Here is a 24,063-nt window from a genome sequence, read left to right on the forward strand (position 1 = left end):
GGCTGGAGAGTCAGGCTGGCCAGTTACTGCACCTCTGGTGAGTTCGCCACTTCCCTGCTCTCCATCACATGCCCGTCGGCCCCCAGCCCCGCGCTCGGAACTCGCCGCTCTCGCGACTCAGCCGGCCTCGTGGACCTTTTCTCTCCCGGACCTGTTTCCGGGCGGTCCGCGCGGTTGGAACGTGTTAGGGCCGAGGTTCCCAGGACTTGGAAGAGGACGGGCGTGAGCAACCATGGCCGGGCAGTGCTTCCCGGTACCCCGGCTCGAGGGCGTTTCGCAGGAGCAGTTCATGGAGCACCTGTATCCGCAGGTGAGGCCCTCTTGCGGGGCAGAACCGCGGGAAGCCGGTGGATACCCGTCCCTAGCGCTCCAGCGGCTCCGAATTGGTTTCTTGCGATCCAGGGTGTGGGAGGAGGTGGCTGTCGGCCTAAGGTGGCAGGTTGGCCCGGCGGCCAAGGGAGAGGGCACATGGGGGATGTTGACTAGCTCATCTGTTAAGTTTTCCGTTCCACGTTTCTGGGGAGCAGGTTGACGGCAGAGCGCTGGCTACGAGAAATATTTTGCCCAAGCAGCCCTACTAGCTGCTTAGCGGCCTTGCGGGAGTCTGATTACAAAGTCTTCTACCGTTACCATGGCAACCCAGGGAGTTCCCCACCACCACCACCACCACCACCACCACCACCAATCTTCCATCGGGTTTCCTAAAATCTAGAGGCGGTTTCGCCCCCAACCCCAGCCAGTGGCTTGAACGGCGCCTGTCAGTCTACGCGAGTTACTGGATCTGAAGAAGTTTTTCACTGCACTGAGCCAAAAGGGGAAGCAATGGGAATCCCCCGACAAACTTCCAGTGGTCTTGGATTCTAACTAACGTGGGTTCTAGTTCAGACGTTCGATTCTCTTGTACGTATAATTCGAACTTTAGTTCTCAGAGAAAAATACTAATGGGGGAAAAAAAGTGTTTTTACTTGCCGTGCTTTGCAAGGGAATCCAGGCTTCAGAAAAACTAAGAATAAAGAGGCCAGCAGATATTTTCAGAAAAAAAAAATATCCACAGGTTTACAGTTAGCCTGCTCATGATAAAGAAACCCGCCCCCCCAGCAATTTCAGTTGATAAGGGTGGTCATTGAGCTACAGCCCTTACAAAAGTCAGCGATGAACTTTTTTTCTTTTAGGAGTTAGCAACCTATAGGGAGGATTCAAGCCTTAATTTATTTGGGAGACTAGTGCTAGATAGGTTGCTGTCCTCCCTACCTCACTGCAGGACACGTTAGTATAAGATGCCTTCAGGACAGTATTATGAAGACCAAATGATGTATGTATGTGGAAATGCTTTGGAAGATGAATAGCAAAAAGTGTTTTGTAATTTAGGCTTCCCAGACAAGACATACAATATGTCACAAAGCATCACTAAGCTTCATAAAGTGGAAAATTACAAACAACACTCTGGTCACAATGTAATAAAACTAGAAATTAATAACTAAATTGCAAAACAAGACATTTTTACCTGAAAACACTGAAGAAAAGCTGTGAGGGGTTATAGTCCTATCGGATTTTTTAACATGTTTTAATATTTAATAGTGTGGTACGGGTGCATGAATAGACAGACTAGAGGAATAAAATAGAAAGTCTGGATGAAGATAGATGTGTGTACACACACACAAGTATTTATCCAGGCTCTGGAGATATTTATATATATATGGAAATTTAGCATGTGATGAACGCGACATTTTAAAAATCACTGGGGCAAAGATGAACTTTTCAATAAACGGTGCTTGGACAAGTGGATGGTCACAGTCATTTAGAAAATGATAAAATTAGATTTATATCTGACACCGTACAGAAGAGTGATCTCCAAATGGATCAGAGATCTAAATAAAAAAAAGAAACTACGTTAAGTACTAGAGGAAAACATGGGTAAATTTCTCTGCAATCTAGGTCTATGGAAGGGCTTTCTAACTGACTCAGGTGTGATAAATGATTAAAATTGTACATAAAATACAAACTGGGAGAAAAATATTTGCAACGTATTTCATTAAAGGGCAGTAAAAGCCCATGTATGTAAAGAACTTTTAAAAATTAATGGGGGGGAGGGCAAAAATCTGATTAAAAAATGAACAGTTGACAAAAAGATAAAAACGGCATCTAAACACATGAAAAGATGTTCAGTTTTATTCATAAGAGAAATTAAACTGAGATACCATTTATCTATAATATTGGCAAAAATCAAAAGGCTTTAATAATAATATTCTTTGTGGGTCTGTGAAGAAACTGGTACTCTCACATTTTATGCCGAGTAGTACAACCCTCATGGAGGGGAATTTGGCATATCTAACAAAACTATTGATGTGTTTACTTTATGATATAGCAATTCCTCTTTCGGAATTTACTCTGGGGATATATTTCCAACAGTATGAAAATTTCTAGTGTTTATTATGCTTGCGAATTATTACAAATAACCTAAAAACCTATGCATAGGAGACTGATTAAATTGTCCATTTACACTAAGGCGTACTAAGCTGTAAAAAAGAATGAGGGAAATAATAAGATACTTTTTGTATAAAAAAGAAGGGGAAATAAGAAAGTATATATATTTTTGGTCACTATGCAAAAAAGAAATACAGGGACGATAAACCAGACATTAATGAGACTGGTTATATATAGGGGATGAGTGATTATGAGGTGGGTGATTATAGATGCAGTGACCTTTTTTGTACAATTTTGACTTTGGAGATCACGTTACTGTTTTATATTCTACAGTAATAATAATAATAAAATTAACAAGGATAAGGAATGGTTCAAAAAAACCAACCAAACTCTAATATAGAATATAAAAGTAACAAGTGAACCTAAGTAAGGGAGAGGAGGAGAAGTAACCTAAGTCACTTTTGAACACAGTTCTTTGATTATATATCAGTCTAAAAACAAAAAGAACCATAAACAATACTGAATTCTAGTTTGTAGACTTTTTTTACAGTGGTATAACTTAGCAATTGCAAAAGCACTTATTGTGAATTCTGGGATTGTACAATTGATTAAACGTTGAGGATGATAGGAACCCGGTTTCCCACTAAGAGAAGGGAGTTTACAAATATATAAACAATGAATATTAGAATAAATCTTGTGGTATAAGATCACAATTAGGTATCCATATTGGGAGTATCATGGTTCATCATACATCCATTAATTGTGTGTGTGTGTATAGTACATATTGAGAGAGAAAGAGAAATAGATAAATAGATATAACTATATGCATATGCAGAATATGTGTGTGTATATATATATATTTGGGGAGGAGTGAGTATATACACAGCTTCATGTGTTTCCTAGCTCTGTCCACTGAGAAGGCCTAGAAGTAATGACACACCAATAGTCATAAACACATTCAGCACCCAGATCATGGTTTCTAAACAGCATTCCCCACTAGAAGAAACCAGAGCTGCTTGAAGAAATGACTAGACGGCTGGGACAGAGATGTAAAAGGATACTGGATTGTGTTATTTTTCCATAAAGTAAGAAGTGCTTAGGTAAAACGTCACAAGAGGCAGCTCGAAGGGACTCCTGCTGGCCAAATCTGGGATAACTTGAGCATCAAAATTATATCAGTAGAATATAACTCAGTGAATAAAATAAGTGAATGGAGAAGTTAGAGCTGATTTTTACATTAGAATACCAACTAGTACATGTAGAAGGTGATGGAGTTTTTTTTTTTTTTAATCATGATTTTTACACTCATCGTAGCAATATTTGATTGAGGCAGGAATTACCAGTTGATCAAAATTAACATCATAAATAATAGGGAAAATATCATGTGCTACCTGATGTGCTGCACTGAGAAAGACACAACATTGCTTTTGTGGTACATTCTTTCCAAAAATGAGTAACCTGAATCTAATCATGAAGAAACATCGGAAAAACCCAAGTTGAAGGGCATTCTACAAAATAACTAGCCTGTACTCTTCAAAAATGTCAATGTCATAGAAGGGAGTCTGCGGAACTGTTCCAGAGTAAAAGAGATATAGTAATTAAATACAATGTGGCATCTCAGATATAGGGAAAAAATATAGAGGATATTATAAGGACAGTTAGCAAAATTTGGATACAGTTTGGATTAAAGTATTAGTGTTAAATATAATTTTGATAATTATTCTGTTGTTATATAAAAGAATGTCTTTGTTCTCAGAAAATATACTCAAGTTTTAGAGATAAAGGAGCATGATGTCAGCAACTTACACTGAACTAGTTTAGAAAAAATGAAATTATCTTTAATATGTTTCTCTCTGTACACATATAACGAGTGAGAGCAGATGGTAAAGTAAGTGGAGCAAAATGTTAAATTAACAACTAGTGACTCAGAGTAAATGATATATGGGAGTTCTTTGTAATGTTCTTACAACTTTTCGTTTAGAATGGTGTCAAAATAAAAAGTTGCAAACAGTATTTGAGTATAAAGCACAAATTTTAATCAGTTGTATGTTTTGTCATAAATAACACTCTAGAGAATGCTTTAAATAATACTCAGATTTCTCTTGTTTCTAAGCTTATGGTGGCACTTCTGTTTTGTTTGGTTTTGATTTCCTAATGTTAAAATTTTGTTCTAACTATATTACATGGGTCCTCTTCCTGTTTTAGTTACAGCATGAATTGTCAGAAGGTTTGATTTTTAGCATCTTGGGATAAAGAATCATTTCTTATTTGTTTTTATCCCTTTATTACCAAATACAGCTCCTGATACATTGTTGGTTTTCCCTAATTTTTGGTTGATTTTTTCCACACAGAGAAAACCTCTAGTGTTGGAAGGAATTGATTTGGGGACGTGTACAAGCAAATGGACAGTGGATTACCTAAGCCAAATTGGAGGGAGGAAAGAGGTGAAGATTCATGTTGCTGCAGTTGCCCAGATGGACTTCGTTAGTAAGAATTTTGTGTATAGGTATTTTCTTCTGAGGTTTACTCTGGGGATACACATAACTTTTTTTAAACCTTTAAAATATTTTTGCATTATTATACAAAGATTATATGGCATTTTCTCTTTTGGCTAGTTTGATATAATTATGGAATAGCTTGCTAATTTTTAAAGAATGGCTTTTAAAAGACAAGAATTCTGAGCTTACATAATTATACAAAGACATTTCCAAAGACCATTTTAAAAATATAGTGTGTACCCAATACCTTCTGGAGTCATGGAAAGAGCAGAATTTCTGTAACTAAAGTTAGATTCATCTAAAGCTCGGTGTACTGTATTCATTCAATGTTTCATTAATTACTTGATCCTCCCACATTAGTAATTGTTATCTAGAGTATTTAGTAAATTCTTTAGTAAATTCTAAGGTTTTCCTTTATAACCTATTTGATTTTTAAGTGCCCTATTTTGGGAAGATTTTTTAATTCCAGATTGTTTTTAGATAAGTATAAGCTCATGTTTTCTTTTTCTGCCCTCTCCAGAAATATAAGACAAGTGGTTACTATGTTTGGTATAATCTTTTATCAACTTGGATAAATCAGGCTTAATTTTCTTTTTTGTCCAAATAATCTTAAATACTTTAAATGTCCCTCATGGTTGTCGTTTTATGCTTTGGAATGTCTTAAAAGTAAAAGATAGTTAAATGCTGCGGAATATCTCAACTTGAAAGCTTTAAATGCTACAACCTTATAGATTTAATATGCTATTTATTCCCATGAGTTTATTCCCTTGAGTTTCACTAAAAATGTTAAATTTAAAAACAAACAACTTTCAAATTCTGAGCACATGCAGTTCCCAGCAAATTCAGTCTATTGAAAAACCATGTTGTTCACAAAAGACTGATTTTTAAAGAAAGGTGGCTTTCACTGTTCCTTCCAGAGTTTAAAGATGAGTTAAACAGAGCTTCTAATGTCCAGGGCCGTTCTTTTCTCAGTAGAGTTTCCCAAGTCCATATAGCAGCTTGCCAAAGCATTTCTCGGTTTTTGATCCTTTGAATATTTGCCATTACAGTTTTGGTTTTTAATAGGCCATGGATTGAATTTAATTACCATAAATTTTTCCAAGTGTAAGAACTTTTCATTTTTTATTAAATCAAGAAAGTGGAAGAAAGTGCTGGAATGATGAGCATTTTTCAGCCTGCAGTTAATGATGTTTATTTTCCAGGGAGCCCAATGCTGTAACAAATGGGTATTGAAACTTCATCTTGAGTTGCCTTGATGTTATGTCATGTCCTATAAACTTTTCAAAACATGTTTTTGAAGCACATATATTATGTAATAGTTCCTATTCCAGCTTCCTCTAAGCCTTTCACTACAGCTACTAAGGAGTTGCAAGATTAGTTTCTTAGAGTAAGAAGGAAAATAGATTTAGTCATTTTTGGCAGTTATCAGGGAGTAGGAAAGAAGGGAGGCATCTAGACCAAAGACAGAGACTAGAAAGTAAGAAAACCTACGCACATATATAATTATTATCAGTTCAGATTAAGGTTGCATTTCTGCTTTTTAAACATTTGAAGATAAATATGTTTCCAAGTCTTAGCTTTTACTTCTCTCCTCTTGGTAGCTCTAACTGTTCTTCCAGAGTCAGTATACTATAAAAAAGAAGAGCCTTGTGTAGTGAAAGGATACAGTTGTTATTCTTCTGGCCATAGATTTTTTTTTAAGTCTGAATCTTATATAAGCTTTGCTTCACTGCTTCTGCCTATCACATCATCTGACTCCTGTCATCATCCTGCTCTCATTGTTTGTTATACTTTCATCATTCCTGATCTTGATTTTGCGAAGCAGCCTTTCCAAAATGGGGAGCAGAACAGTGAAGATTTTTTTTCTTCTTTTTCTAAATGTTGGTAACTACTGCATGCTGCTGCATTATCATTGTTGTTAACGCCACCATCTGTCCTTTATTGAGCACTTACTATATATGAGGTACTGTGCATCCTAGATTATATTACTCATTTAGACTTCTGTGAGGTAGATTTTTTAAATAATAATTATACAGATGAGGAAATGGAAGTTTAAAAACGTTAAATAACTTACTCAAGATTGTATAGCTCTAAATGTTGGAACTAAGACTTATACCCAAATTTGCCTGACTCCACCAAGTCCTAATAATCCTAAGCCCTCCTTGATACTACCTCCCTTACTGGTCTGTATGTCAGTCCAGACAAGTGGAACTTCTATAGCAGATGCCCTTCTTATTGAAACATGCATAGGATAGATAAGACCTTAAGGCCAAGGAACTTAACAATTCATATACCTCATTTCCTCTTCTCTCAACTTAGTTTCTGTAGAAGCTCTGACAGGTACTACGACCTAAAGGAGAAGGTTGCCGGGGGCACCCGAGTTCTGCTTCTCTGGACTCAGCTACTCTATCTGGCCTCTTCTTGTAAAGGTCTTGGGTTCTCTCCAGTAAAAAAGCTAAGCCTTAGCAACTGCACCAATTTCAGAGGTAGTTTTGGCCCAGAGAGGCTTCCACATTGTTCCCAAACTCTTCAAAGAAGCTTTGGTAGGAATGAAGAGTATATAGTGAGGTCGGAGATGGAAAACATTGAACAAATAAATTTGTTGATATTATTAGCCAAAACTGTAGTAGTAGATGACAGACTCCTTTCTTCTCTCTTGGAGTGCTCACTCTACATAATTATCAGCAGTGTGTCCTCAAATTCTGATTGACACCTGCTAGTCCATAATCTGGCATCAGACTCACTTACCTTTGCAAAGGGATACAAGGCAGGAAACAGTATTCCAGCAGGTTGGAATCAGTGGGAGTCCTTATACCAATCCAGAAGCCATTTTTTGGCTCACCAAGTGACAGCTTACTTGTAAGGGAACAAGACTGACTATAGAGGTGGATGCAGAAACACCCTAGCTTAGCTAAGCCACTTAGTGCGCAGAAACTAGCAGCATGAAATGGCTCATGACCTTGACTTCTCAGTTCCTCCAAGGAACATGCTCAGTTACTGTGTTATGCTGCACACGGAGAAGCCAAGTCCTCTGCTTCCTAACAGGTGGCTATAGTCCACTCACTATCCTTCTAGTCTAGACACAATAAATAAGGGGTCTTTTTATTTATTTATTTATTTTTGGCTGCACTGCACAGCATGCCAGATCTTAGTTCCCCGATCAGGGATTGAACCTGTGTCCCCTGCAGGGGAAGTGTGGAGTCCTAACCACTGGGGCGCCGGGGGATTCCCAAAGGGTCATTTTTTACAATAAACAATGTTACCTGTTCTCACAGCTGACATTCCACATTTATCTTAACCCAGTATGTTTCTAGGAAAACATTGCAAGGTCATCTTCTTACAAGGAAATCTTACCTCCCCAGTACAGATATCAAGTGGAAAGATATTTGGTAATAAGAGTGAAAGAGTACAGGTATCATCTGCAGATAGGGGGCCGTACATTTGATTCTAGAAGGTTGAATGGATAGGATGTGATGCAGAGAAGAGACAGCCCTTCAGGCTCAAGAGCGTGAGGTAAAGGAAACAAACTTTGCTTCTGCAGTGTTCAGCCCTGTTCACCAGGATGGAAGGAGACAGGCATTTGGGCAGAAATATTTAAGAAGAATAAAATTTGGTCACTTCACTGGAATTCCTGAGCTATTCCTCAGAAGCCTGAAATGATAGAGGGTGGTACAGGAGGATGAGAGCAGTTTTGTGTGCTACTGCCAGAAGGCAGGCAGGTTGGTGAGAAGCAGAGGGGCTTTGTCTTCATTGGACTGTTTGCTTGTTGTCTCTTCCAAAGTAGCATTGGTGTTGATAGCTTGCCCCATTCATCACAAGACTTGTTTTGTGAGGACACTTGAAAATTAGTAGCAATAAAAGCTTGAAAGTTGGTTTATTTCCAAAGATACCATAAATACCTTAGAACCAGAAACATTTTTCTTAACAGCAACTTAGGAGTATATTGATATGAGAAGGATCCATCTGTACTGTAGATCTATTTGAAATCAAAATTTCAGCCAACCTAGGTCAAATAAGCTCAATGCTAAATGAATTTTGAAAATTTAGACTTCCACATAATAGGTTATAATAAAAATTATGGATATTGTAAAACAGAAGATATATCAAACTCCAACAAGCAGTGTGTATATATATATATGTATATATATACATATATACATATATATATATATATATATAGTGACTAAAGTATTACTAGATGATTTATTGTTACTAAGTCCAAGGATTCTTTTGTGTTTATTTCAGAACTTTACCTTTTGGCAAGTTGGTTCAGAGGGCAGCTGAAGAAAAGCATAAGGAATTCTTTATTTCAGAGGTAACTGCTTTTAACACATTTTCTTAAGAAAGCATTAATATGTAAATACTAAATTATTTTCTTATAAAAGAATAATAGATATGTAAGAACTATAGCCTTCCATATATCCTAGCTGTGTTATTTATTAGGTCTCAAACCTTGTCCAAATTATCTTTCTATGCCTCAGTGTTCTCATCTATGAAATAGGAATAATAACGGTATCTATTTCATAAGGTTTTTGTGACAGTTAACTAAATAAAATCTATAGAGTACTTAGCACAGTGCCTGACACGTAGGAACCACTCACTAAATGTTAGCTATTAATATTACTTCCTCTGAAAATGCTTTGGTCTGATATGCCAGGTTCAAATGCTAACAGAGAACTTTATTTTCATATCTTACTATTAGACTATTTCTATATTTTATTATTGTTATTATCAATGTGACTTCTATTGTGTGTATTTACTATAATATTTGTTCAGGATTAAATGCAGAAGAATTCTACTTATTTACATTAAATCCAGCTTTAAATAATTTAAATGTCTTGAGATAAGGCATTGAGGCTTTTATAAATACAATTTTTAAAAAAAATTTACTCTGTTATCTCAAAAGCACATTTGAAAAATAAACTACTTTTTAAGTTTTGAAGAAAGCTATTGTCTGCATCTGAGCCAGCTGGGCTGCTGGTCAGTTTGGTGGTAAAAATGTTTTGTTTTCACAGTTCTCTCATCGGGTGATGTTTACACTAGATCCACCAGTATCCCTACAAACTCCAGAAATCTGTATTCTATAGTATGACTAGAATATCTACTAAAACTGAATCCATTAGCTGTACCTGAAAAATGTTTTTTAACTTTACAGCCATGCTTTAACATACATGTTCAGTTGCCCTTTGGTATCAGTCCTTTCCTGTCCAAGGGTAATGAGTGGCACAGATGTAAATAGCCATGAAATGTCAAGTGAAGTAAAAGAAACAGAGACAAGATAAAGGGCAAGACAAGATAAATTAAAGTCTAAAAATTAGGGTGAGTGTGTAAGTAAGATGAATATGGACTATTAGTTCAGTTCTCTAGGAAGCATACGCTGAGATGGAATTAGGACTACAGAAGGTTTATTGGGAAGTAATACCTGTGAAAGGAAAGGAGCGGATTGGGTAGAGGGTGCCATCAGATGGTGATACAGAGCTGACAGTCTCTGCCAGATCAGTGTGGAACTCCTGAGTGAAGACAACCTCTTAGAGGAGTCCTGTCTTGGGTAGCAATGTCTAGGCCTTTTACCATCTTGCTTAGTCATTGGCTGGGGCTACCCCACGAAGAGCATGACCTTTAGTTCAAAGGGCGAGGTGGACCTGCAGGAGTTAACAGCTGGCAGCTGTAACTTAATCACACTCCTTGCAATAAGTTATGAATCCTATCTTGAAGGGCAGTCTGCGGTGCATCTCTGTACCGGCCACATGAATTTACCTTTTAAATCCTGAAACATTAGAACTGGAAGAGACTCTTAGAATTTTAAAGAACATACTTTGAAATCTATTTAGCCAGTAATAAATTTATGGAACTTATCTGATATGGTACTAGTTAAAATTTTAAAAACAGTAAATCTAGGAGTTCAGTAAAATTTATGAACAGAGATGTATAATATATTGTTAGGGTAAATAAAATATATTTTGAAGTTTGTGTTATAATAGTCAATGTAAGTATGAAAGAGGCAGAATTCTTGAGTTGGGTTGCCCCTGTGTTTGACCTGATATATCTCAGTTCTCTAATTATTACAGGAAATGCAGGCAATACAGTGCATCATAATTCAAATAGTTCCCTATTAGAGCTACTCAGTGAAGTTATAATTGACAATTTTTTAAAGCATCAACTTAAACTTATTACTATGAAATGACATATTTCTAATTCGTACATGAGCTGACTCTTAAGGATTTGGCTTGAGAATTATGTGATTAGGGATAAACTTAGCTTTATAAAATGCAATGTTTCAGATTTTAAAAAAATTATTTTTAAAAGTATTTTATTTATCTTCTATTCTACATTTATATTAGTTTGTCGTTGGCCCTTAGCAATGCTCTGAGATCATATGTGCTATACAAATGGGAGTTCTTTTAAGTCTTAAGACACTGTTAAGATTGTAAATAATTTGGAGTATAAAGTCTAAATTAAGCATTGTGGCTTTAGATGTGGTATGTATGTGTCGCCTTTAGGATTTATTTTACTTAATGTTTTGGGATCCTGTCGTTATTACTAGCGGCATATAGAGACATTTCTTCATACAGCCACCAGAGAGCATTAGTACAAAGGGTAAGAAAATGGAACTTTTTCAAAAATGACTTAAGAGGGTTAGCTTTTCAGATTCATTTCCTTCCATCTTTACTTTCTAATATTTTCAAGTGAATACTGATGTTGTTTTTCTTTGGAATGTTTAAGGATGAGAAGTACTACCTACGATCACTTGGAGAAGACCCTAGAAAGGTAAGCATTCTGAATGTAACAAGTTGTCTAATCTCTCCACAATTAAGAAATCTGTTCTACTGTATATTTTACAGATGGCCATTCAGCTAATAAAATATAATCTAAAATAATTATAAAAATCCTGGATAATTCATATATATGTATTCAGAATCAAATTGATATGGGCACAGTGTTAAGGATTGGTCCCTAAAATGATCAAGTCAGATTCTATCTTTTCTCTTTATGGCACTATTATTTCTTTACCTTCTTTTATTCTTCTCCCTTAGTAGTACCCACAGGTTTTATGTAATTGATAACTTATATTCAAGTTGATGACTCCTAAACTTAAATATTAGAGTAGAAGGCAATTGTATGATTCTTGCTTAAAGTAGGAAGAACTTTTCTATTAGTGAAGCATATTAAGCTTAACAATAGTGATATTGTTGAATGTCTTGGTACATAGTCTGTCATTCCTTCAGTTGAAAGATCATGCGTTGGCTATGGTCACATCCTAGTATTTTAAAGCAGTGAGCAGAGTTTTGCCCCATTCCTCCTTATTATCATGGGCTCTGATGGAAGCCTTAGATAAAATAAGCATTATGCCAATATTGTGTTTATTATTAAAATTCTCATTATGTTTCTCTCAATGCAGGATGTTGCAGATATCAGAAAGCAGTTTCCTTTATTGGAAGGAGATATTAAGTTTCCAAAATTCTTCAAAGAAGAGCAGTTCTTTTCCAGTGTTTTTCGAATTAGCTCACCAGGGTTACAACTTTGGACCCACTATGATGTATGCTACATAAATGAGAAATCTAAAACTATAGTAGCTCTTTAGAATTTATGGACTTAACATGCACAGTTTCAGCTTTCTGGAGGTTACCCCAAAGATCTTTGACATGTAATTTGCTGAAACATGAAGTTTGAAAACAGGTGCTCTGCAAGGCAGTGGTATGGGAGTGAATTATTTTAGTTAATGCCAAAGCCTAGTTAGTTTCTTATATTTGCATTTCTCTGTGGTCTTATTCTTGGTTCCTCATTATATATATACTAAGTTTTTTGAAGTGTTTTTTTTAACATGTGAAAAGTGGACACCAGATGAGGGGGAAAGCTGCGAAAGAGGGAAAAATGTTAAGGTTGTAGTATGAGGATGTTGAAGTGATACATGACTAGATGGAACCATTGTTGAGGAGAAAGGCAGAAGTTTGTGGAGAGCCATTTCCAATTATAAGAATTTGGGGACACCTGAAGGTCTTAGGCTGTATATCCCTTGAGAATGTCAAGTGTCTGCTGTATTTATTGAGCAGCAAGATGTGTAGAGTATTGATCTTGATCATTTATTCTATGGTGTTACAATTTTATTTGCTTAAACATATGCATATAAGTATCTAAAAATATTAAACATCTAGTATTGTGTTTGGTTTGGTGTTGGGTGGAGAAATTTAGAAAGCTTAAAGCAATACCTAATAGGTTTCTAAAGATAAAAGAATATTTTGAAAAGTTCTGAGTTAAATTTAATAAAGTTTTAGAAGTGTGTTTTACAATTTAGCTGAGGCCCTCGGGAGGATTTTAACGTAGTAACTCTATAATTAAATGAGATAGATATAAAGTCTTAGCATATTTTTTAAGGTTTTATTTACATGAATGATAAGGTGAGAAAATGATGTAACTCAAAGTTTTTAACTGTATTCAATGACTATTTTATGTAGTATCCATTTTATCTTAAATATTATAAAGTTTTTCTTAAACATAAAAATAAGTCAAAGGGATGCTAGTTATATAGTTAAAGTTTACATAAGTCAAATGTTAGTGGTAAAAGGAGAAATGCTTAGGTAGAAGTGATATGTACTCAATAAATAATCATGAATATATCTTGCTTAGTATATATTTTAATTCCTTAGCTGAGAATTATGTAGCTCTGCCTTTTAACATTTTTCAAAATTTGTACTAATGTAGTGTACCCTTACAAACACAGGAAAAGTCAGGATTGCTCCATTATTAATAGGTTCATCAAGAAAATTTGCCAAGTTATAGTCCTATAGAAATAATTTGGAAATCAAGATACATACCTATAACCAAATTATGGTTGGCCATATAGTAAAAGAGTTTAGTAGTTGCAGCAGTACTGTGTATTTTCCCAACACCTGGTTTTCCTAAGTGCTTTCAACCTGTTGTCTAATTTTGGCCTTATAGCATTCCTTGACAGATAAGTAAAATAGATACTTACCAAGGGGAGCCTCAAATAGGTGTAACTATACTTGCTGTCAGAATGGTGGGGCAAAGGCAAATAGTTTTCTGACTTCAGATTTCCTAATAGCTTGCCAATCCTTCCCATTTTAAGACAGTGTTGGAGAAATAATGACACAGTTGTGTAACACAACTGTTTTCCTTGTTAGATTAGAATATTACTATAAGTTTTAGGTAATGTGAGTCAAGCTTTATTAAAGGATAGGATTTACGGTTAACTGTTTGGAATACCATTGGTTCTGTGTATTTGAATTTTAGATACTGCTTATTCATAAGTTCTTATTTGTCTTCAGGTAATGGATAACTTATTAATACAAGTGACAGGAAAAAAGCGTGTTGTACTATTCAGTCCTCGAGATGCCCAATATTTATATTTATCAGGTACTGTTTTTTTTTTAAGTTTAAATTTCTGAAGTTTTATTTATTCAGTTAGTTTTTTTTTTTTAATCTCTTCATTCTCATAGAAAAACTTTATAGGGCTTCTTCCTAATTATGATGTATTGTATTCTCCATTGTGTATGTGATGATAGGCAATATGAAGAATGAGATTTTCAGATTATCTTAATTATATTACATGGAAGTCAATGGTTATAAATAAAGGATGTGTTATTGAAAATTGTCTTAGGTTTCAGGAGAATAGTAATCATTCTCACATTGTGAGTACACAAAAGTAGTACAGGAAAAAAATTTTTTTCAAATTTATATTTGTGGTTACTTTTTAAAAAAATGCTAACTGCTCAATCTATATTTATCCTTTTTTGGAACTTTTCAGGTACTAAATCAGAAGTACTGAATGTAGATAACCCAGACTTAGCTAAATATCCACTGTTTTCCAAGGCTAGACGGTATGAATGTTCCCTTAAAGCTGGAGATGTATTATTCATTCCTGGTAAGATTTCCAGACTTCAGTAATTTGCTGTTTATAATATTTGTACTCTGTCTTCCATCCATCATTATATGATTATTTTAGTAAAAAAATTTGTTAGATGTATCCTGTCATATACAAGATGATTTTTATACACAGATGTGTGTGTGTTTAAAGTATGCTTAGACAAATTCTTACAATATTAACAATCTTGTTTTCAAAGGCAACCTATAAATATAATATTATATATATATAATATTATTATACTCTAATGTCTTTATTCTTTTATTAAAGGATCTCAAACAAGATACTTTATATCTAGGAGATTATACCTCATTGTACTTTTAAAATCATTTTGTTTCTAAAATATTAACATGTTTTAGAACTGTCACTTAAGTATTTACCAAGAAATAGTAAATATATTTCAAAGCCAAGAGAGATTAGAGATTTTATTAAATATAAAAATGTTAGTCTTAATACCTATGATATCTTTTGTGTGCATTATTTTTCTACAGTCTGAATTAGTGTCACTTAATGTTTTTGAACAGTAAATAGGCATTAGTTACTGTTAGTAACCAGTGATATAATTAACATCTATAATTATTATGCAAAACTGAATACCTGAAGATTATAAAGATAAAATCATAATTAAGATTAAAGGGATGCATTAACAAATTCTATTTATATAGTTTTATTTTCCATATCTAAGTTAATAAGTTTAATATGTTTAATAACTTTTCAGTGATAATAAAATTAAGTTAAAAAGTATTAATAATAATATGATATTCTCATTTGGGACTAGATTATAAATTCTTTGAGGACAAGAAACCATGTTTTGTTAATCTTTGTATTGTCCTGATAAAATGTCCTTCACATAATTGTGTATAAAAATTTGATACCTTGGGGCTTCCCTGGTGGCGCAGTGGTTGAGAGTCCGCCTGCCGATGCAGGGGACACGGGTTCGTGCCCCGGTCCGGGAGGATCCCACATGCCACGGAGCGGCTGGGCCCGTGAGCCATGGCCGCTGAGCCTGCTCGTCCGGAGCCTGTGCTCCGCGACAGGAGAGGCCACAACAGTGAGAGGCCCGCGTACCACAAAAAAAAAAAAAAAAAAAATTTGATACTTGACTTCGAAAACAACCAGCACATTTTTTTTTTTAACATCTTTATTGGAGTATAATTGCTTTACAGTGGTGCGTTAGTTTCTACTGTATAACAAAGTGAATCAACTATACATATACATATATCCCCATTTCTCCTCCCCCTTGCGTCTCCCTCCCACCCTCCCTATCCCACCCCTCTAGGTGGACACAAAGCACCGAGCTGATCTCCCTGTGCTATGTGGCTGCTTCCCACTAGCTATCTATTTTACACTTGGTAGTGTATATATGTCCATGCCACTCTCACTTCGTCCCAGCTTACCCTTCCCCCTCCCCCTCCCCGTGTCCTCAAGTCCATTCTCTACATCTGTGTCTTTATTCATGTCCTGTTCATCAGAACTTTTTTTTTTTTAGATTCCATATATATGTGTTAGCATAATTTGTTTTTCTTTTTCTGACTTACTTCACTCTGTATGACAGACTCTAGGTCCATCCACCTCACTACAAATAACTCAAATTTCTTTTCTTTTTATGGCTGAGTAATATTCCATTGTATATATGTGCCACATCTTCTTTATCCATTCATCTGTCAATGGACACTTAGGTTGCTTCCATGTCCTGGCTATTGTAAATAGTGCTGCAGTGAACATTGTGGTACATGACTCTTTGAATTATGGTTTTCTCAGGGTATATGCCCAGTAGTGGGATTGCTAAAACCAGCACATATTTTTTAAATCCATTGCCATTACTTAAATTTGGGGGTTTTGTGTCTTGAGAGCATGGTTAAGGGTGATGCAGTTCTCCCTTATTCTGTATACAACTTTAAAGGAAGAAAAAACAAAACAAAACAGAAATACTGAACATTTGCATATATTTTGAAGTAAGAGCACAAGTCCCATCTTCGGATGTAAATTTAACAGAATGGTTACTTTTTTTTCCTGTTACATTGAATATGGAAAAAAAGGTTCTGAAAGAAAGAGTAATTAAGATTAAAACCATGTTTGGAACCTAGTTTTGTAAATCAAAATATTTTAAGCTTTCGTTTCTCCTAGAGCACTCAGAATGAGTTTGTTTCTAAAATTTAGCTTCTTATAAATCTTCCTTTCTCCTTTCCACAGGATTAAACTTTCTTTGGATGTGACTAGTATTTCATCTTTATTATATTGTAGTGTTGCTTTAGTATTTCTGTAGCACCTGTGTTTTGAAAATATTTAGACTCAATTGAAAACGAAGTAAGCTTTCTAGTAGAAGTAAAATATTAATTAGCTATATGATAAAAGTTTACTCATCCTCTCCACAACCAAAATATTTGCTTTAGTTTTATATACTTATTATAAAGGAGTTGAAAGAAATATAAGACGATTATAATTGCATTAGAAATGTAAAACTGAGGAGGCTACAGTGAATGCAGGTTTAAGCAAGTTAGAAAACCGAATGCAGCTTGTACAGGAAGTCTTTGAGAACAAAAGTACTGTACTGAGTCAGAAAAGGTCAAAGATACTCCTCAAATAATTGAAATGTTCTGGGTATAAAAAATGAACACTTTTGATGTGGTTGTGTGACTCAGGAAGTGTAAACAAGTAACACAAAACACAGCCCCAAATTACAGAACTACAAAACAAATATAACTTTATTATGTCTTTCAAGTTAAAAGGAAAAATTGCTACTTCCAAAGGTTTTAAACGTTGGGTTGTGCTATTGACACTTTAAATTGGTTGGCAATTCATAAAAGTTAAAATGATTCTGTTAAAAGCTGGGAGTGTGCTAACGAAGGGATCTAGTTACAAGAATTATTTCTTGCATTGGCTATAATGCAATTCGTGATATTTCACTGACATTTTGGGTTTTTTTTTTTTTAACTGTAGCTTTTATTTTTAACTTTTTTTTTTTTTAAACTTCTCCAGCTTTATGGTTCCATAATGTAATATCTGAAGAGTTTGGAGTGGGAGTGAATGTCTTTTGGAAGCATCTTCCATCTGAATGCTATGATAAAACGGATACCTATGGAAACAAAGATCCTACAGCAGCATCAAGAGCTGCACAAATTTTGGACAGAGCCTTAAAAACCCTGGCTGAATTACCAGAGGAATACAGGGACTTCTATGCACGGCGAATGGTCTTGCACATTCAAGACAAAGCCTATAGCAAAAACTTTGAATAAATATTGAAGTGAATGCAGTGAGCATAAACTTTTAAATACAGTTCAACTCAAATATTGGAGAAGTATAACAAGATGTAAATTATTTTTTTAAAGATTTATCCTTTGTTAAAATAGGAAAGATAAATCAATCTCAGATTTACAGATTAAATAAGTATGAAGGCATGTTTGTGTGGTTTCTACTTAATACAGATTGTTATGGTTGAAAAAGTGCTGCGGTGGGACAGCTCTTTAGCTTTCAGGTGCAAATAACTAAAAATCCAACTTAAAATGACCTAAACAATAAGAAAATGTATTGAATCATTATACATGAAGTCTGCTGATAGAAAGGGCTTCAGTATTTCTATTCCAGTGATTCAGAAGGGTCACCAGGAACCTGTGGGGGTTTTTTTCTGCCGTTTTCAACTGCAGCATTGGCATCATACTAGTGCTGGCTTCCCTCGTGGTCATGGGATGGTTGCCAATAGCAGTTGGGCCTGGGTGCATGTTCATTTACATGAAGTGGAGGAATCAGGGAGGATTCCAGGGGCCCTCTTAACATGCAAAGCTGTCCCAGAATTTGCCGCCAGATGCTTGGGTCTCATTGATCTAAAGTGGCTTAGACCTGTCCATCCCTGAGCCAGTCACTGGTAAAGGATATGGAATAACTCTTAGGTCAGTTGGAGCTACTGGAGCTGGAAGTAGAATCCGCTGCCCCTGAGACACATGAGGTAGAACGGATAATTTTCAGAATCAGAATCCAGATAAGGAAAAAACATGGGCAACGAACAATATGTACTACATTAATCTTTTGAGCTTTTTATAACCTACAGATGCCTAGGCCCCATCTTTGTAGACTCTGATTCAGTATTTTTAGGGTTTGGCATAGGTATCTATTTAATAGAACTCATAGATTGTTTTGATGCATAATTAGGATTGAGAACAACTGGATTAGATGATAGTGATTTGGACTATTAGTTTTGTGATTTGTCCAAAGCAAATGTTTAATCTGATCCTGGTTTTCTTGGTACCCAGTAAAAGTTAGGCCTGCCCTTTTCAGTTTTTGAATGTCAGAAAATATTCAAATCAGTTTTAATTTATACCTATGGCTAAACTTTAACCTAATTCAAGTTTTCCCCAGTAGATGTTTTCTGCCTATCCTTTTTTTTTAAAAAAAATTTCTTTTAAGAATGAATACATGAGAGATCCCAATAACATCATTATTGAAGACAATCAGCGATTGTATGTGGATCTATGCCATTCTTTGTTTTGCACCTAGTAATTTTATTGCAGTGTCATTGAAGAAAGCCCATATATATTTACTGAATACAAATGTGCCCATCTAAAGCAATCTGAGTACATCGATTTAGTGCATATTAATTATGGAGAAAACTTTCTTTTAAAAATAATTTATCCACTCATACCGTGTTTGGAGTTGGATTAATTTCAGGTATGAAAGGCAAATTACAACAAATAAGAAAGGAAAAGTATATAAAAAATTGTTCTCAACTTCACAGGCATCTTTGGGAAGACAGAATGAAGTTACTCAGGTCAACAAAAGAAGTCTGTCAAAAAAATTGTTTTATATCTAATTATTAGATTTTGATTTTTATTATTTCTTAGGTTAAGCAAAGAACTTCTTTAATGATTTTCTTTGGGAAGAAAAAAAAAAAATCAAAACCCCTTTTAGTTGGAATAGTATTTAGAGTCAGCTCTTTAATAAACCCTTTTTTTTTTTAACCAGTAAGAGAATCAGTGCAAAATATGTATGATGTATGTCCAGGGTCATGTGGAAAACTAGGAAGTAAAGCTGAGATTACAATTTGCCTAACGAATATTCATTTTAATTCAGTTTATTTGGAAAGTAAACTGGACGACTTTAGGCAAGTTAATCTCCTAAGAAGCTTACTTTCCTCATCTTTAAAATAAAACTTGAACTTTATAGGATTGCTACAGAAATAAAGGAGATAGCTGAAGGGCAGGAACATGGTTGATGGCTGGTGCTAGCTTCCATTTAATATTCCTTTGCTGAGAGATTTGAGGTAGTTCCTGTTGCAACATTATAATAGCTGCAATACTGATGAATCCTTTGGGAGGTTTTATTTATTTTTGGGGGGGAGTTAAAATTCCTGGTCATAATTTTTAATGTTAGGGTCTTTTATTTTTTTGGCCACGCTGCGCGGCATGTGGGATCCTAGTTCCTTGACGAGGGCCTGAACCCATGCCCCCCCACCCCCCGCATTGGAATCGCAGTCTTAACCACTGGACTGCCAGGGAAGTCCCCTAGGGTCTTTTATTTTAAATGCAAAATATTTTAATCTTTTTGCCTACCTGGCTGAGACCAAATGAGATGTTTTTCATATATAAAATAGTACACAGCATGTTAGCTGCAACTTGTCAGGAATTCCAAATCTCAGAATTTTGTTGCTGAAAGGGATCTTAGAAATCATCTAGTCAATCCAGATTGCTTAAATGACTGTCTAGGCTGACACAGCTGGGTGATAGAAACTTGAAATTATAGTTGTGGTGCCCAGATTAGTAACTCTCCATTCTTACCCTTAGGTGCAGCTCATCTCAGATACTTAGGGATACATCATATAGTTATTCTCTGGTTACAGTTCAGGGGCACAAAGGAATTTTTTTCCTCTGCCAGCAAAACAACTCAATGTGCTGCTTGCTACACAGACAAGAGATACAAAGTAAGACTAATGAACAGGTAGACAGCAGAGTGTAATATAAAAACGGAATAGTATGCAGTCAAAGAATGAGACAGGTATATGTATGTACTGGCAAGGTATTTTCCCAAGGTAATTAAATGAGAAAAAGGTTTGAAACTATGAGTACAGTACGATGCCATTTGTGTAAAAGGTATGCTGTAAATAAACATTTATTTGTATATGCATAGAATTATCTCTGCAAGGATACATGAGAAACCAGTGATAGTGACTGCCTCTGAGGTTAGACAAGTAGATGGGAAGACTGGAATTTGCAGTTATTATCTGATTTTTTTTTTTTGCCCTGGTATATATTATTCTTTCAAAATAAATTTTAAAAATACATGCGAAGATTGTAATTATTTTCTTCTCACAAACATTAACAGTATTTGTCTTGGTACATAATTACATCTGAATTCTATTTATTCAGTAATTTCAAACTTGTCACTTCGATGAAATATCAAAACAAGGGAAACAAGGTCAACATGGCTTATTTTCTATCCTTTTGAACAGCAGCTATGTGAACATTTGGAAAGAACCTTAGTAATGAGGCTTTTCGTTTTGTTTTTTTTTTTTTGCGGTACGCGGGCCTCTCACTGTTGTGGCCTCTCCCATTGTGGAGCACAGGCTCCAGACGCGCAGGCCCAGCAGCCACGGCTCACGGGCCCAGCCGCTCCACGGCATGTGGGATCTTCCCGGACCGGGGCATGAACCCGTGTCCCCTGCATCGGCAGGCGGACTCTCAACCACTACGCCACCAGGGAAGCCCAATGAGGCTTTTCTTACCCATCTAATGTTGCCAACAGACATCAAAGCTTAATCTAAGAAGTTGACCCCCACCAAAAAATGCAGGAAGCAGGAATGCACATCTGGATGGAGTTGGAACTGTGCTGCTGTGACTCCTTCCCCCAGTGCTAAAAAACAGATATAGTCAGGAGGAACTAACATAGATTGGTAGTCACCCACATATCTCTGGTGTTACCTTACAGTCTTTTTTCAAGCATACAGGCCATGGGTGTTTGGATGTCTTAAATACACCTAAGTTATATTGTATTTTTTCAAGTTCCATTAAATAGGATACTAAAATGACCATCCTAAGCGACTGCCTGTCTCTACCACTAAGAGCTGCTTGGCCTCTCTGCCTTTGTAAAGAGCAACCTGAATTCACAGATGTCTATCTACATGAATATCTTATCCTCTAAAGCATGTTTCTCTTAAAAGCCCTTAAATGAAGTGTAACAGAATAGCTCTTTTAAGAATAATACCTTTTTGTTTCATATTTTTCCTCTTAAGCCGTAGTCTATTACACATTTCCATCCTCACATGCTGGAACTGTTTTGTCTGTACTGTATCCTCAGTGCCTAGACCTTCTTTGCCCTTGGTGGGGCTTAGATATTGCATGAATGAAATGAAAAACAGATCACACCATATTCTAACCAAGTCTCTTGATGACAGCTAAAGGAATACAGATGACTAGTGTAGAAAAGGAAGAACTTACTTATTTTTGAGAGATTTTGTTGTCTAGGAAATCCAACAGAAGGAAATGATGCTATTTTCTGTGGAGCAATTTAAAGGAAAAGAAGAGATGTATTTTTATAGGAAAGGTTCAAAGTTGCCTGTATGAAAAAACATGGAGGTTAATGAAAACACACACAAACCCAAAGTGGCAAAGTGGAGAGAAATCGCTTCCTTCCAAATAACGATCTAAAGTTTTAACAAATCTAGTAACAAACAGCACATCCAAACAGACTTCTGTGGATTAAATTTAATACAACTGTACATTCATGCTGTGGCGGTAACAACTTTCACATTATTTGTTTGACTTCTTTTCTCAGTTGACTCTTTCATGACACAAACACAAAGGCACAATCCAAAGGATACACTAACATTTATAATAGTTTTAAACAAATGTGGAGAAAGAACAAATTTTAAGTATTAAACAGATATTTGAATATGGATCAACTTGAATACATTTTCATTAAAGAAAATATTTTCAGTTCTCAACACTGTCTCATTTTGATGCAATGGCAATTCCAGGTGTCCCAGACAGTTATTCTTAATATCCATTCAACATATAACAATTACAATTAAGCATTTACATGACTGGATAGCTACAAGGACCATATTTTAAATACCTCAGATTTTTAAATGAATCTTTCTGCTAAAAGTCATACGTTTTCCATTTTAGTTAATCCTGTAGAAATAAATGCCTTTCCTTCCCCCCCTCATTAAAGTACTCAGTAACTTAGCTATGTTACATTGGATACACATAAATTTAACCAAGGATTATTAAACGTATTGAAAGAAGCCATCCAATCAATAATGGTGCTTTAAGACAAGGTAATAAGTCAAATGTTAGAATTAGGCTGACTTGTTTCCTTGTTGGGAATTTTGGGTCTCAAAAGAAACAGCAGGTATTTAAAAGAAACCAAAGCAATATAAAACTACTGTACTTCATCCTTAAGAAAAAAAACATTGAAAGATACTATTCTGAAGTTCATACAATTTAAGCATCTGGTAAGTAAAAATCCTTTCTTAGAAGTTTCTGAATATTTGGAATATATTTATAGAGTCATTAAAATATAATTCTGAGACGAAACCAAGAAATTAACATTTTAAACTATTGTTTTATATATTTAGACCCTCTAGGTTATTGATATTAAGCTTCAGTCTTTTTTTCTTTTTCAGTCTGAAAGCAGCATGTTACTTCCCTCTTAATTATTTCATGACCTGCAAAAGCTAATTATTAATAAACAATTCTTAAAAAGACCACTAGCCTTTTATTGTAATCTTTCAATGTTAGTTGACATTCATTAGATCTTGGTTTCTCAAAATGTATTTATCTAGGTCAAGAAAAATGGGCAGAAGGAAACCTCACCCAAATTATGTAGCAGTGTTAAGCAAATTCAGTCTTTGAGCCAAAATTAAATCATTTGTGTCTTCAAACTTTCTCTTTCAACTTTTCATATAGCAATATAGTTTTACATTTTGGCCAAGGAGAGATGCTTTCTTTGGGCAGACAAAATCATGCTTCAGGAGAAATAGTGACTTAGTTCTATAGAATCTGTCTCCTTTTCAATAGGGCACTACCAAATACAGTATTATATTTTACCTAAGTTGCTCTCTTTCAAAAGATGATAGGATGAAACAATTTAAAATCTGTACTGTATTTTTACCCAGTATACATAATTATGTTCAATTTCAAACAATTTTCCAAAAGAACTGGTTTTTTGCCAAAATGCAAGAAACGCCAAAATGTCTTATCCAAAAGTTGCCAATTAAAAATTAAGCCACAGTGCTTAAGTGTAGTATTTTTAAAAACTAACTTTACACTA

General features: G+C 35.3%; 1 protein-coding gene across 1 annotated transcript; it reads left to right on the forward strand.

Annotated features, from left to right (window-relative positions):
* Positions 1-172: 172 nt before the first annotated feature.
* On the forward strand, positions 173-18,259 carry TYW5 (tRNA-yW synthesizing protein 5). Its single transcript, XM_029225286.1, has 8 exons — positions 173-310; positions 4,776-4,930; positions 9,168-9,237; positions 11,646-11,690; positions 12,322-12,459; positions 14,207-14,294; positions 14,686-14,802; positions 17,782-18,259. The coding sequence occupies exons 1-8, from the start codon at positions 233-235 to the stop codon at positions 18,036-18,038; spliced, it is 948 nt and encodes a 315-aa protein (XP_029081119.1). The 5' UTR covers positions 173-232; the 3' UTR covers positions 18,039-18,259.
* Positions 18,260-24,063: the final 5,804 nt, after the last annotated feature.

The sequence above is a fragment of the Monodon monoceros genome, unplaced genomic scaffold (assembly GCF_005190385.1).
Source record: "Monodon monoceros isolate NGI ecotype Baffin Bay Population unplaced genomic scaffold, NGI_Narwhal_1 Super_Scaffold_16, whole genome shotgun sequence".
Lineage (NCBI taxonomy): Eukaryota > Metazoa > Chordata > Mammalia > Artiodactyla > Monodontidae > Monodon > Monodon monoceros.